The sequence below is a fragment of the Dermacentor variabilis genome, unplaced genomic scaffold (genome assembly GCF_050947875.1).
Source record: "Dermacentor variabilis isolate Ectoservices unplaced genomic scaffold, ASM5094787v1 scaffold_24, whole genome shotgun sequence".
NCBI classification, from domain to species: Eukaryota; Metazoa; Arthropoda; class Arachnida; order Ixodida; family Ixodidae; genus Dermacentor; species Dermacentor variabilis.
The window spans coordinates 1,474,356-1,486,827 of record NW_027460412.1 but is presented as its reverse complement, the minus strand read 5'-3'; the positions used below and the strand labels follow the sequence as shown (position 1 = coordinate 1,486,827).

The following is a 12,472-nucleotide window of genomic DNA, read 5'->3' as shown; positions in this document are numbered from 1 at the left end:
AGAGCGGCCTTTCACATCACAATGTATATACTCCAACAGACTACGCCAGGCTGCGCGCTGCCCAAGAAAAAAAAATAATCCCCAGCTGTTCAAAAACACGTTCAGGTGGTAAAAAACGAATGCCACGTGAATTGAGGGGTAGGCCTATATTTAAAGTTCTCTGTCATCATCATCATCAGGCTGGTTACGCCCGCTGCAGGGCAAGGGCCTCTCCCATACTTCTCCAATTACCCCGGTCATGTACTAATTGCGGCCATGTTGTCCCTGCAAACTTCTTAATCTCATCCGCCCAATTAACTTTCTGCCGTCCCCTGCCACGCCTCCCTTCCCTTGGAATACAGTCCGTAACCCTTAATGACCATCGGTTATCTTCCCTCCTCATTACATGTCCTGCCCATGCCCCATTTCTTTTTCTTGATTTCAACTAAGATGTCATTAACCCGCGTTTGTTCCCTCACCCAATCTGCTCTTTTCATATCCCTTAACTTTACCCCTATCATTCTTTTTTCAATAGCTCGTTGCGTTGTCCTCAATTTAAGTAGAACCCTTTTCGTAAGCCTCCAGGTTTCTGCCCCGTGCGTGAGCTCTACTATAACCGCTCTCCAAAGCTGAAGAAAGGTCATTGATCGGCTTCTTATGTACCAGTTTCTTCCGTTCCCTCCTTAAGTCTAGGCTGATTCTAGTTCTTACCATCCTATGGTCACTGCAGCGCACTTTGCCGAGCACGCCCACATCCTGTATGATGCCAGGGTTAGCGCAGAGTATAAGGTATATTTCATTTCTAGGCTCGCCGTTCGGACTCCTCCACGTCCACTTTCGGCTATCCCGCTTGCGGAAGAAGGTATTCATTATCCGCATATTGTTCTGTTCCGAAAACTCTACTAATAACTCTCCCCTGCTATTCCTAGTGCCTATGCCATATTCCCCCACTGCCTTGTCTCCAGCCTGCTTCTTGCCTACCTTGGCATTGAGGTCGTCCATCAGTATAGTGTATGATGTTTTGACTTTAGCCATCGCCGATTCCACGTCTTCATAGAAGCTTTCGACTTCCTGGTCATCATGACTGGATGTAGAGGCGTAGACCTGTACCACCTTCATTTTGTACCTCTTATTAAGTTTCACGACAATACGTGCCCCCATCTCGTTAATGCTATAGAATTCCTGCATGTTACCAGCTATATCCTTATTAATCAGGAATCCGACTACTAGTTCTCGTCTCTCCGCTAAGACCCGGTAGCACAGGACGTGCGCGCTTTTTAGCGCTGTATATGCTGCTTTTGTCCTCCTAACCTCCGTGAGCCCTATTATATCCCATTTACTGCTCTCTAATTCCTCCATTAGCACTGCTGGGCTCGCCTCACTAGATAACGTTCTAGCGTTCAACGTTGCCAGGTTCAGATTCCAATGGCGGCCTGTCCGGAACCAGGGACTCTTAGCACCCTCTACTGCGTCGCAGGTCTGACCGCCGCCGTGGTCAGTTGCTTCGCAGCTGCTGGGGACTGAGGGCCGGGGTTTGATTGTTGCATTCACATAGGAGGTTGTGGCCAAGTACTGCATCAGGGTGCCCAATCCTGCTCTGGTGAGGGGGTGCGTTACCGGTTCTGGTCACCGGGGTCAGGCCGCACTCCAGGCATGTTTATGCAATTTTTGCGGATTTTTTTTAATCCTGTGGCAAATTGCGCGGCACCGGAATTCAAGCCAGGGTCCTCTTGCACGTGAGGCGGATGCTCTACCTCTATGCCACGGCTGTAGCGCTGTAATATATTCCAAAAGAATATGACATTCTTACAATGAATGAAAACATATTCGATTATTTCAGCGTTGTTGCACAGAAAGCATCTGCTTCCCCAGGCAGATATATCCCTCTTTCCTCCAACCACGTTTTAACAGGCAAGGTTCCCGTGTGAAGCTTGAAGAAAAATTTTTAACGTTTGCCGGTATCCACATATTTTTAACCCTTTTAAGTGTATTTTGCCCAGGCCCTTCTAGAAATATTCACCGATACAATTTAACAGCGAACACACTCTCAAGGAGATCCTTCATCAGACTTTTTATTTTTACGTTGGAGAGGTACTCAAGGGAAAATCTTGGCCCTAAGGAAACAACAGGACGTTACAACTTCATGCAAGAAACTTGATGTTGTGTAATGAAGGCCAATGGCCGAAGAAACAAAAAAATTCAGGCATAGAAACTGTTAACATGGTCTGGACCGCGCTGAATCATCCACACGGGGTGAATCTTCGACTGCGCAGCCACTTCGTGGTCTGCTGCTGGTATCGGCAAATTCACCACTGGAGATCGCTGCTATCGCGGCGCACCCTATAAATAAGCCGACAGCGACGCCTCCTCTTCACTGGCAGCAGCGGCATTGCATGACCCACCTCTAAGCCTGGATCCTCTGTTTGCACAAGCAGGTATTCCTAAACTTTCCTTCTATACCTCTTTTTTCCTGCAATTGCTGCTGCTGTCATCATCCATTTGTTTTCTTCCTTTTTTTTCTATCCGAGTCTCTGTTTAATACTCATACCATGCCGACGAATGCTGAACTATCGAAAAAAAATTGAGGAGCTAGAAGTTAAGATTAACAACATGGCTGAAAGCACGCATGAACTCGTCTTTGGGAAGATCTTGCTAAGAATGAAGGAGTGTGGGATTGATGTTGTCGACCTAAAAAAAGAAGTTGATTCCTTGAATACAAGTGCCGAGCACTCGAACGGACTTGTAGAAGAACTACGTAGCCAAAATGCTACCTTAATTGTCGAGAACGAACAATTGAAATCTTAGAACCTGTCATTGACTCGGAAGATGGAGGAGCTTGAACAGTACTCTCGTCTAGGTAATGTCGAGATCAAGGGCGTCCCTGTTCTCAAGGAGAGGACTGCGTTGAAATTATGAAAACGGTAGGGGTGAGAATTGGCTGCGCCGTATCACCTAGCGATCTGGACATTGTTCATCGCGTTCCCACCAGATCTAATGACAAGAGAAATATCATTGCTCGTTTCTGTTCTAGAACAAATAAGCGGAATTTGTTAGTAAAGCGCGTAAGGCCAAACTTTGCCTTAGCGACATTGGATTCTCCGGCTTTTCTAGCGCTTCCGTCTTTGTAAACGAGCATCTGACCTCATGTAACAAGGCTCTTTTTTCCAAAGTCCTTACTTTGAAGAAAGAAAGGAACTGGATGTTCCTTTGGACGGACAACTGCCAAATCAAGGCTAGGAAGACTACTAACAGCAAAGTTCTCCGCATTCGAGACGAATCTGACCCAACCAAAATGAACTAGAACTCATTCCTTAACCAATCGACATCACAATTATGGCTTCCTTACTGAAACCCCATCAAGTGAATTCCTTTTTAAGCGGATTTCATTCCATCATTCACTTTAACGCGAGGAGTCTTCGTAAGCACTTCGACGCAATCGATAATTTCCTCGCATCGCTAACTAGTTCGTTTCCACTAATTGCCATTACTGAAATTTGGTTATCTGACGACGAGAAAAATTTGTATTGCTTCCCTAACTATAAATCCGAATACTCCAATAGATTAACGAGCAGTCACGGAGGTGCTGCCATATATGTTTCTCCTAATATTGCTTATCGAAGAAGACATGACCTATCCTTAACCATTAGTAATTGCGAATCTGTTTGGACTGAATTCAGTAGCTGCTTTCTTGCTCAGGACAACAAGAATTTTATATTTGGCTGCAATTACCACTCTCCTTCACCGTCAGTTAATGACTTCTGTAGCAATATTAATGTTATTTTACACACTGTATCACTAGAAAATAAAAATGTTGTTATAATGGGTGAAATAAATATGAATTTACTCGATGAAAGCTCACCCATCTGTATTCCCTATACTAGTTTGCTCCATAGCTGCGGGTATGAGGGTTTAATTGACGATCCCACACGCGAAGTTTCTAACGGAACAGGTACACTTATTGATCATGCTCTTTCCAACATGCTTCATTCACCAGAGGCAAAAGTTTTGCACATCGACACCACTGATAATTACCCCCTGCCCTTACGTTTCGATTCCAACGTACGACCTTAGTGTTGAAGAAATGAACGACAATCTTGTGGGCATCATTAAGGAGTGTGCAATGGAAGTCGGTGGTAACTCCGTTAGGCAGGATACCAGCAAACTATCGTAGGAGACTAAAGATCTGATCAAGAAACGACAATGTATGAAAGCATCTAACCCTGCAGCTAGAATAGAACTGGCAGAACTTTCGAAGTTAATCAACAAGCGTAAGACAGCTGACATAAGGAAGTATAATATGGATAGAATTGAACATGCTCTCAGGAACGGAGGAAGCCTAAAAACAGTGAAGAAGAAACTAGGAATTGGCAAGAATCAGATGTATGCCTTAAAAGACAAAGCCGGCAATATCATTACTAATATGGATGAGATAGTTCAAGTGGCTGAGGAGCTCTATAGAGATTTATACAGTACCAGTGGCACCCACGACGATAATGGAAGAGAAAATAGTCTAGAGGAATTCGAAATCATAAAGGTAACGCCGGAAGAAGTAAAGAAAGCCTTGGGAGATATGCAAAGGGGGAAGGCAGCTGGGGAGGTTCAGGTAACAGCAGATTTGTTGAAGGATGGTAGACCGATTGTTCTAGAGAAACTGGCCACCCTGTATACGCAATGCCTCATGACCTCGAGCGTACCGGAATCTTGGAAGAACGCTAACATAATCCTAATCCATAAGAAAGGGGACGCCAAAGACTTGAAAAATTATAGACCGATCAGCTTACTGTCCGTTGCCTACAAACTATTTACTAAGGTGATCGCAAATAGAATCATTAACACCCTAGACTTCTGTCAAGCAAAGGACCAGGCAGGATTCCGTAAATGCTACTCAACAATAGATCATATTCACACTATCAATCAGGTGATAGAGAAATGTGCGGAATATAACCAACACTTATATATAGCTTTCATTGATTACGAGAAAGCGTTTGATTCTGTCGAAACCTCAGCAGTCATGGAGGCATTACGGAATCAGGGTGTAGACGAGCCGTATGTAAAAATACTGAAAGATATATACAGCGGCTCCACAGCCACCGTAGTCCTTCATAAAGCAAGCAACAAAATCCCAATAAAGAAAGTCGTCAGGCAGGGAGATACAATATCTCCGATGCTATTCACAGCGTGTTTACAGGAGGTATTCAGAGACCTGGATTGGGAAGAATTGGGGATAAAAGTTAATGGAGAATACCTTAGTAACTTGCGATTCGCTGATGATATTGCCTTGCTTAGTAACTCAGGGGACCAATTGCAATGCATGCTCACTGACCTGGAGAGGCAAAGCAGAAGAGTGGGTCTAAAAATTAATCTGCAGAAAACTAAATGCTTAACAGTCTCGGAAGAGAACAGCAATTTACAATAGGCAGCGAGGCACTGGAAGTGGTAAGGGAATACATCTACTTAGGGCAGGTAGTGACGGCGGATCCGGATCATGAGATGGAAATAATCAGAAGAATAAGAATGAGCTGGGGTGCGTTTGGCAGGCATTCTCAGATCATGAACAGCAGGTTGCCATTATCCCTCAAGAGTAAAGTATATAACAGCTGTGTCTTACCAGTACTCACCTACGGGGCAGAAACCTGGAGGCTTACGAAAAGGGTTCGACTCAAATTGAGGACGACGCAACGAGCTATGGAAAGAAGTATGATAGGTGTAACGTTAAAGGATAAGAAAAGAGCAGATTGGGTGAGGGAACAAACGCGAGTTAATGACATCTTAGTTGAAATCAAGAAAAAGAAATGGGCATGGGCAGGACATGTAATCTGAGGAGGGAAGATAACCGATAGTCATTAAGGGTTACGGACTGGATTCCTAGGGAAGGGAAGAGTAGCAGGGGGCGGCAGAAAGTTAGGTGGGCGGATGAGATTAAGAAGTTTGTAGGCACTACATGGCCACAATTAGTACACGACCGGCGTTGTTGGAGAATTATGGGAGAGGCCTTTGCCCTGCAGTGGGCGTAACCAGGCTGATGATGATGATGATGTACGACCATGCCCACCTTCACATACTAAAGATGTTCTGGACAAAGTCGGCTTCATAACTGCTGTTGATAATGCAAATTGGTCTGAAATTCAATCACTACACGACCCACAGAAAGCGTTTTCCACATTTTTTTCACGTATTATATCATTGTGATGTGTGTGGTGCGCGACATGGTGAGGTGCTCGGGACGGACAGAAGCAGACGACAAGGAGTGCGCGCGCCGAGGCGAATTCCGTGCTGGAGGAAAGCGACAACGACGAAGAGCGTCCGGCACGTGAACGCGCGGCGCAAGAAAAGAAAACAAGAGTAAAATGCCAACCAATTAGGAAAGACCACGGGGCGTCAGGCAGCCAATCGGAAAATGACTAATCGGCCAGAGCGGAAGAAAAGGCGAGGCGCGCTGACAGAAGGGGGAGACGCCGGGAGAGTTCCAGGAAGCGACGCCAGGAGATGGTCGGCCACCGGACCGGGAGTTGAAGACGGGCCGTTGGGTTCCGGACCCGAACCACCAGGACTAAACCCGACAGGGGCCTCCTGCCAACCCGTTCCTCCGCGTCGCCAGTCTACCCGAGCGTGCCGCCAGCTGCTCAAGGCCGGCGGGCTTCTGTGCCCGTGGGCAGGACGCGAGCAGTCGGGCTACGGGCCCGAGTTCTACGCCCAGCTGCCCGGCCAGAACGCCGCGCCCGTCTGTCGTGCCGCCTGCTGCCCGAGGCCGGCGTTCGAGCTTCTGTGCCCGTGGGCAGGACGAGAGCAGTCGGGCTACGGGCCCGAGTTCTACGCCCAGCTGCCCGGCCAGAACGCCCCCGCCATCTACTCGTGCCGCCTAGCCGCCTACCTTTTATCTCCAAGCCAGAGCTGGCGCGCTTCGGTCGCCCGGTCAACCATCCTATACCCCGACCTTTGGTGAGACCGGCGCAACTCCTTTCATCAACTTGTCGCTGCGTCTCAGTTTTAAAGAAAGACAATGGCTCATTATTAAATACAGACTTATTTGAATTCTACCATTCTTTGGTAATGTTATTGAGAAACTAATCGAAATACGGCTAAAGAAATTCCTTTCTAAATTTAATATCCTCTCTTCATGCCAGTTTGGTTTTCGCCATAGATATTCCACAGAGCTAGCACTCATTCGTCTTACTGACACACTAAAAAGGTTAATCGACGAAGGATTTCTCGCCGCCTCAGTTTTTATCGATCTAACGCAAGCATTTGATAATATAAATCATGACATACTTTTCTCTAAGCTAGAAGCAATTGGCATTTGTGGGCCTGCCCTCTCACTTCTAAAAAGCTGCTTATATAACAGAGTTCAAGTTGTTTCTCTTTCCAATGCCTATTCTCGACAGCGATTTACTAACATTGGTTGCCCCAGGGCTCTATCCTGGGGCTACTTCTGTTTTTGGTTTATATTAATGATTTACCTAACTGTCTTTCTTTCACAAAATGCCTTCTGTACGCAGATGACACCACTATATTCAGGTTTCATAAAGATATCTCATTTCTCGTTAATAAGGTAAATGCTGACTTAGAACATATCCCAAGGTGGTGTATTGTTAACATGTTATCTATTAATGCAACTAAGACTATAATTGTTGTATTCTCTTCACATCAGCGAAACATACCATCAATTCCACCTATCACTTTTGGTCCTCACCGCCTTGCTCCAAGTTCATGTTCATCTTTTCTTGGTATTCTACTTGATTGTAATTTCAAATAACACAATCATATTGCTCACAAAAAAAAAGGAAAATAGCCAATGGTATACGCATCTTAATCAAAACACGCGCTTACTTCACGTGTACCGCATATTACTCTCACTTTACCACTCTTTTGTCCACTCTCACATTACTTTTGGCATAATATGTTGGGGAAACGCCTATAACACTCATATTGCGTCTCTCCAGACAGTTCAGGACCGAGCCATAAGGATAATTACTTGTAGTCCACGCTTTTCTAATGCCACTTCCCTACTACACGAGAATAACATCCTTAACAATTCTCGACTCACTAAATACAACCTAGGTATTTTCTTCTATAGATTTGTGAACAATTATCTACCATTGATCCCATTTTCACCATCTAACCTGATGATTCAGACTACTACCAGATTTGCGTTGAATAACAATTTTCTTTTACCAAGAATCCGTACTAACTGTGGTAAACAGACTAGAATTCACTTCCATATCAATATGGAACAGTCCTACTTTCACAATGAAAAACGCAAGATCTCTATCGCAATTTAAAAGAGAAATAAAAATGCATTTGGTATTGACAGATTAGCGACAAGGATTGCTGTATTCGGTCTTTGTTCGCTTTTTTTTCTTTCTCTTTTGTTGTAAATAAACTGTTGGTATTTTGTTCCCGCACAATTTTCTTCCTGCTACCATGAGATATAAATAAATAAATATGCTAAACCTTGTTATTACTTGTAATCAATTCTGTATTTTGGTCTGTAACCGTTCTTTTTTTTTGTTGCTTGTATAATTCCTTATTATATGCTACTCTTGATTTGATATGTTCACTATAGTAACAGTTCTTCTACAGGAGGTCTCGATACAGTCTTTGACCATCGGACGTCCTTCTGCATACTGAATATTTGTAATGTGACCCTAGTCCTAATAATAAATTCTGATTCTGATTCTGAAAAAAAGCAATACAGAATGGGGTCTCTTTTGTCCCTTATCAATAGGAAACGCGATACAACTTGCTGAAGAAACAAGTGGCACACCGACAGACCGCCCTTCTTCACTCGACGAAACAAATTTGTCGATAATGTTCGCTCCCACGTAGGACACCAGATGAATGTTGCAAAGATTCGGTGAAATTTTTTAATGTGCTGCAGAAGATACATAATTTTCGTAGCGAGAAAAACGTTACAAATAGTGGCACGTGCAAAAATCGACAACTCACGGTCACCCCATGCTTCGGCCATCGCACGCATTTCATCCACTTTATCGAGCCAGAGTGACTCGTTCTCACGATACCCATCCAAAGGGAACCCCAGGTACGTGCTAGGTGTCGTGAGCCACCGGATATTTTAAAAAACCGGGCGTGGCATTCCAATGAACATGTCAGAGACCAATACTCTTTTGCTTATTGATTTCACTGCCGCTTTTCTCACAAAACCTTTCAGTAATTCTTAATAATGAGCTAACACTCTCCCTATCTGCAGCAAATAGGTCAACGTCATCGGCATAAGCTAGAACACGTACTTCACAGGATTGTATCTTAAACCCCCTGATTTCTGTACTATTACCTATTTTTCTACGGAGCGGCTCCAAAAATAAAGCAAAAAGTAAAAGACTTAACGGACAACAATGCCGAACGGAAAAGAGTAGTTGTATGCGTTGTGAAAGTTCAACATTAACAATTAAATTGGTACGTGAGCTTTGATATGCCATTATGATGCCTTTAAACATTACGGAACCAAGTCCTACATAATTAATAAAAAGAGAACACTATGTGGTACCATGTCAAAAGCCTTATCTAGGTCTATTTGCAGCATAAAATTGTGCGATGAACTTGGCCCCTCAGTGCGGAGGCCCATTGGTCACCTGCACCAATGCGAAGTTAATGTAGGGAGCCACGATAGCTTCGTCGTGATGTGTGGTGGCTGCAGTCAGCCCCTCAGCTGTAGGGGCTAGGGTGAGGATGGATCCATTGGGAATTGTTCGGAATGGGTGCCCGCAGTGCCACCGTAAGTGCGGAGTGTTTAACTGACCGCCACAGATTCCAAAATGCGGCGGACGCTCTGTTACTTGGCCCATATAAGGTGTTGTCTATAGCTTCTGTATCCAGGATGTTTGTACTTGGCGAATGAGTGCACCCTGTCGTCTGGTGAGGTGTGGGCTTAGAGTTAAAATTGTTTTCTGTCTTCCCTGTATGGTGCTAGGGTGGGTATTAAGGGGGCCTTGTGAGAGGATCGACCTGGGCAGGGGATGGAGCGGGCCCGGCGCAGTGCTTCTCGGGCGAGCAGGTTCATTACGCTCCATTCCAGCTTGCGCCAGTATCCAGATCACCTCAGTGGACAGGTGTCTGCAGGAAGCCTCACAATAATACTTGGGAAGTTGTTTGCCCTGAAGTCCCCGACAGGCTTTCGTCGAATCTGTAAATATTACCGGAAGGGTTAACAGCACACACAGAAATGATAAAGTGAGGAAGAACTGGACAAAGCGCTAATTTATACAGTATCACACATTTATTCGCGGTGGTAGGGGCAAGTTCAATTATCTTGGTTATGGCAGCTCTGACTTCTCCGGGAAGAACAAGCAAATTCTTGCAGCTGCCACTTGTGCTGCACCTAGTGCGCGTTGCAAGGTGACCTGCATTTTTCCCAGAGAGCCTTTGTTAATCTATATGGTTGTGTCATCGGCGTGCAGTGTGTAAAATTTGTCTGGTATCGGGAGTGGAGCTCTGTGTATGCGACACATTAGTAAGTTGAACAGTATTGGTGAGAGCAGTGCTCCTTGCGGTATACCCCTTTGCGGGTGTGGGTAGGGATTCGATGTCATATCGCCAGTTTCGAGGGTGCGCTCCCAAACCTCCTGCCCCCAGCTCGTCTTCTTCGCTTCGATATCCGTTTTCTTCAATCTTCCAAATCCACTCAGTCCATAAATCGTGGCTAGAAGCAAAAAGAAAAAAGTATTACAAAAAGGACTATTGTGTACTTTCACCAAAACCGTGTATCCCCCTCAAGCCAGTAACATTGCCCATCTATTTTCGTTCCTCGTTCGGACATCAAAGGACTGGGATGACTTTCCCGCGGCTGCTGTACTTCATTCGAACTCTGTTCATTTCAAATACATCGTTGCAGAAATCATTTACAACCGCACGCACCCACCCCTCATGTAAAACACCTTCGAGTGTCTTTGAGGTTTCAGAAATAAGGATAAATAAATGTGACTCCCGACATGCGGGATTCGCGCGCAGATCAATACGGTATGTAAAATTAACACAGGGCGTCACGTGAATTCTGCAGTGTCGCATACTGCATGAATAAACGAAAGATGAATCGGCACATAGCGGGGAATGAAAAGTAACAGCAAAATAAAAACACAATACCTTCTGAACTTAGCAAGGAGAAAGAGTTTCCTAAAGCTCATTTATTCTTAACGCAAGGCATCTTTCGCAGTCTATAATTCAATGACAGCAAAGGCGACTTAGAAAAAGCAGTTTCACTCGCGCTAAGTGCTTTCGATTGAAGATTATGTTGAAATTTAAGGCGCGGTAATTGATGGCGCGCAAGAGGGTGACTGCCACTGGCCTTAAATTTTAAAAATCAGTGTGGTCTGAGGCTTCTCGTAAACGGAGCCAGGCGCAGTAGCACTGACGTTCTGCTCGGCAAACACATCCGCAGGCCCAGTGAGTGCCGGTATAGCTGTAATGTCGTAATCTTCGGTGTCCAGGGAAAGGATCGACGTGGGAGCACCTGTGGTGTGACTCTTCCTGCTGGCTGGATGCAGGTACAGCGGCCACTCGTGGGCCGAGGGGACGAGGATGAGCAGCAGCAGCGACATCACCAGTGTGAGCACCGTAACCGTGCAGCACAAGCAAGGCGTGAAGCTTGGAAGTTCGTGTTGCGCCTCCTCCTGCAGCCGCTCCAGCTGAGCCCTGCGCCAACACCCCATTGGAAGAGGCCGAAGGGTAGTCATAATGTCCACCGACTGTCTGTAGTAGTTAGTATGGTGCACCTAATTCTAACAGCGGTGAGAAATAGTCAAACAAATTATATAAAAAACATATATTAAATCAGACCAGTCACAATACATATGTTCAAGCATTGAAAGGTTGTGCAACGCTTGTGTCCATGTTTATTTGCTATACACTAACTATATTTGACCGAGGGCATGACCCAAGAACTGAAAGTCCCGCTAATTAATGTTGAATAATTAATACCTGCAAGACGACAGGAAGACAACGGACAGGAACGAAGTGAGCACACGAAGTGGCAATGTTTGAAGAAACGAAAAAAGATAAAAAAGAACACGCATGAGTAAACTTGCACGTTTACTCATGCGTCCCTGCGCTCAAGCGGCACCCTTAATGCAAAAATTCCTGTTGTCATCGCCTTCCCCTTTCGTGCTCTTTCGTAACGCTGTCTTCCCCGGACAACAGCGAGCAAGCGCTGTCTTTGGATTCATTATAGAATATAAAGACGCCAAAAAAACGGACACACACAAGCGAAGAGAAGGAGACAGGGCGCCACTCACAACTGATTTATTCACAGAATGCAGGCACACATATACCGTCGGTCAACACATGCGCACAGAGCAAACTTTCATTCATGCATCTAATCAAACATTCATGATACACAACGCTCAAGAAACCTCTTCTCGGCCTATTATATTGATAACGAAGTTTGGCTAACGCCAAGCTGCCTTTCTTGCCTATGTGATAGGCTTCAACCGGTTCCTTTGCTCTGAGTGGGCATGGGAACAGCCGTCGCGGAAGCATGGCT

At 45.2% G+C, this 12,472-nt stretch overlaps 1 protein-coding gene across 2 annotated transcripts; it reads left to right on the top strand.

The window, feature by feature from the left end:
• The first annotated feature begins 6,203 nt into the window (after nucleotides 1–6,203).
• On the top strand, nucleotides 6,204–12,214 carry LOC142568618 (uncharacterized). Of its 2 annotated transcripts, none has more exons than XM_075678490.1 (2): nucleotides 6,204–6,918; nucleotides 11,478–12,214. In XM_075678490.1, the coding sequence occupies exons 1-2, from the start codon at nucleotides 6,377–6,379 to the stop codon at nucleotides 11,620–11,622; spliced, it is 687 nt and encodes a 228-aa protein (XP_075534605.1). In that variant the 5' UTR covers nucleotides 6,204–6,376; the 3' UTR covers nucleotides 11,623–12,214. The 2 variants fall into 2 exon arrangements, with proteins under 2 accessions (XP_075534605.1, XP_075534606.1); XM_075678491.1 differs by having other exon boundaries at nucleotides 11,421–11,570.
• The last annotated feature ends 258 nt before the right edge of the window (nucleotides 12,215–12,472 follow it).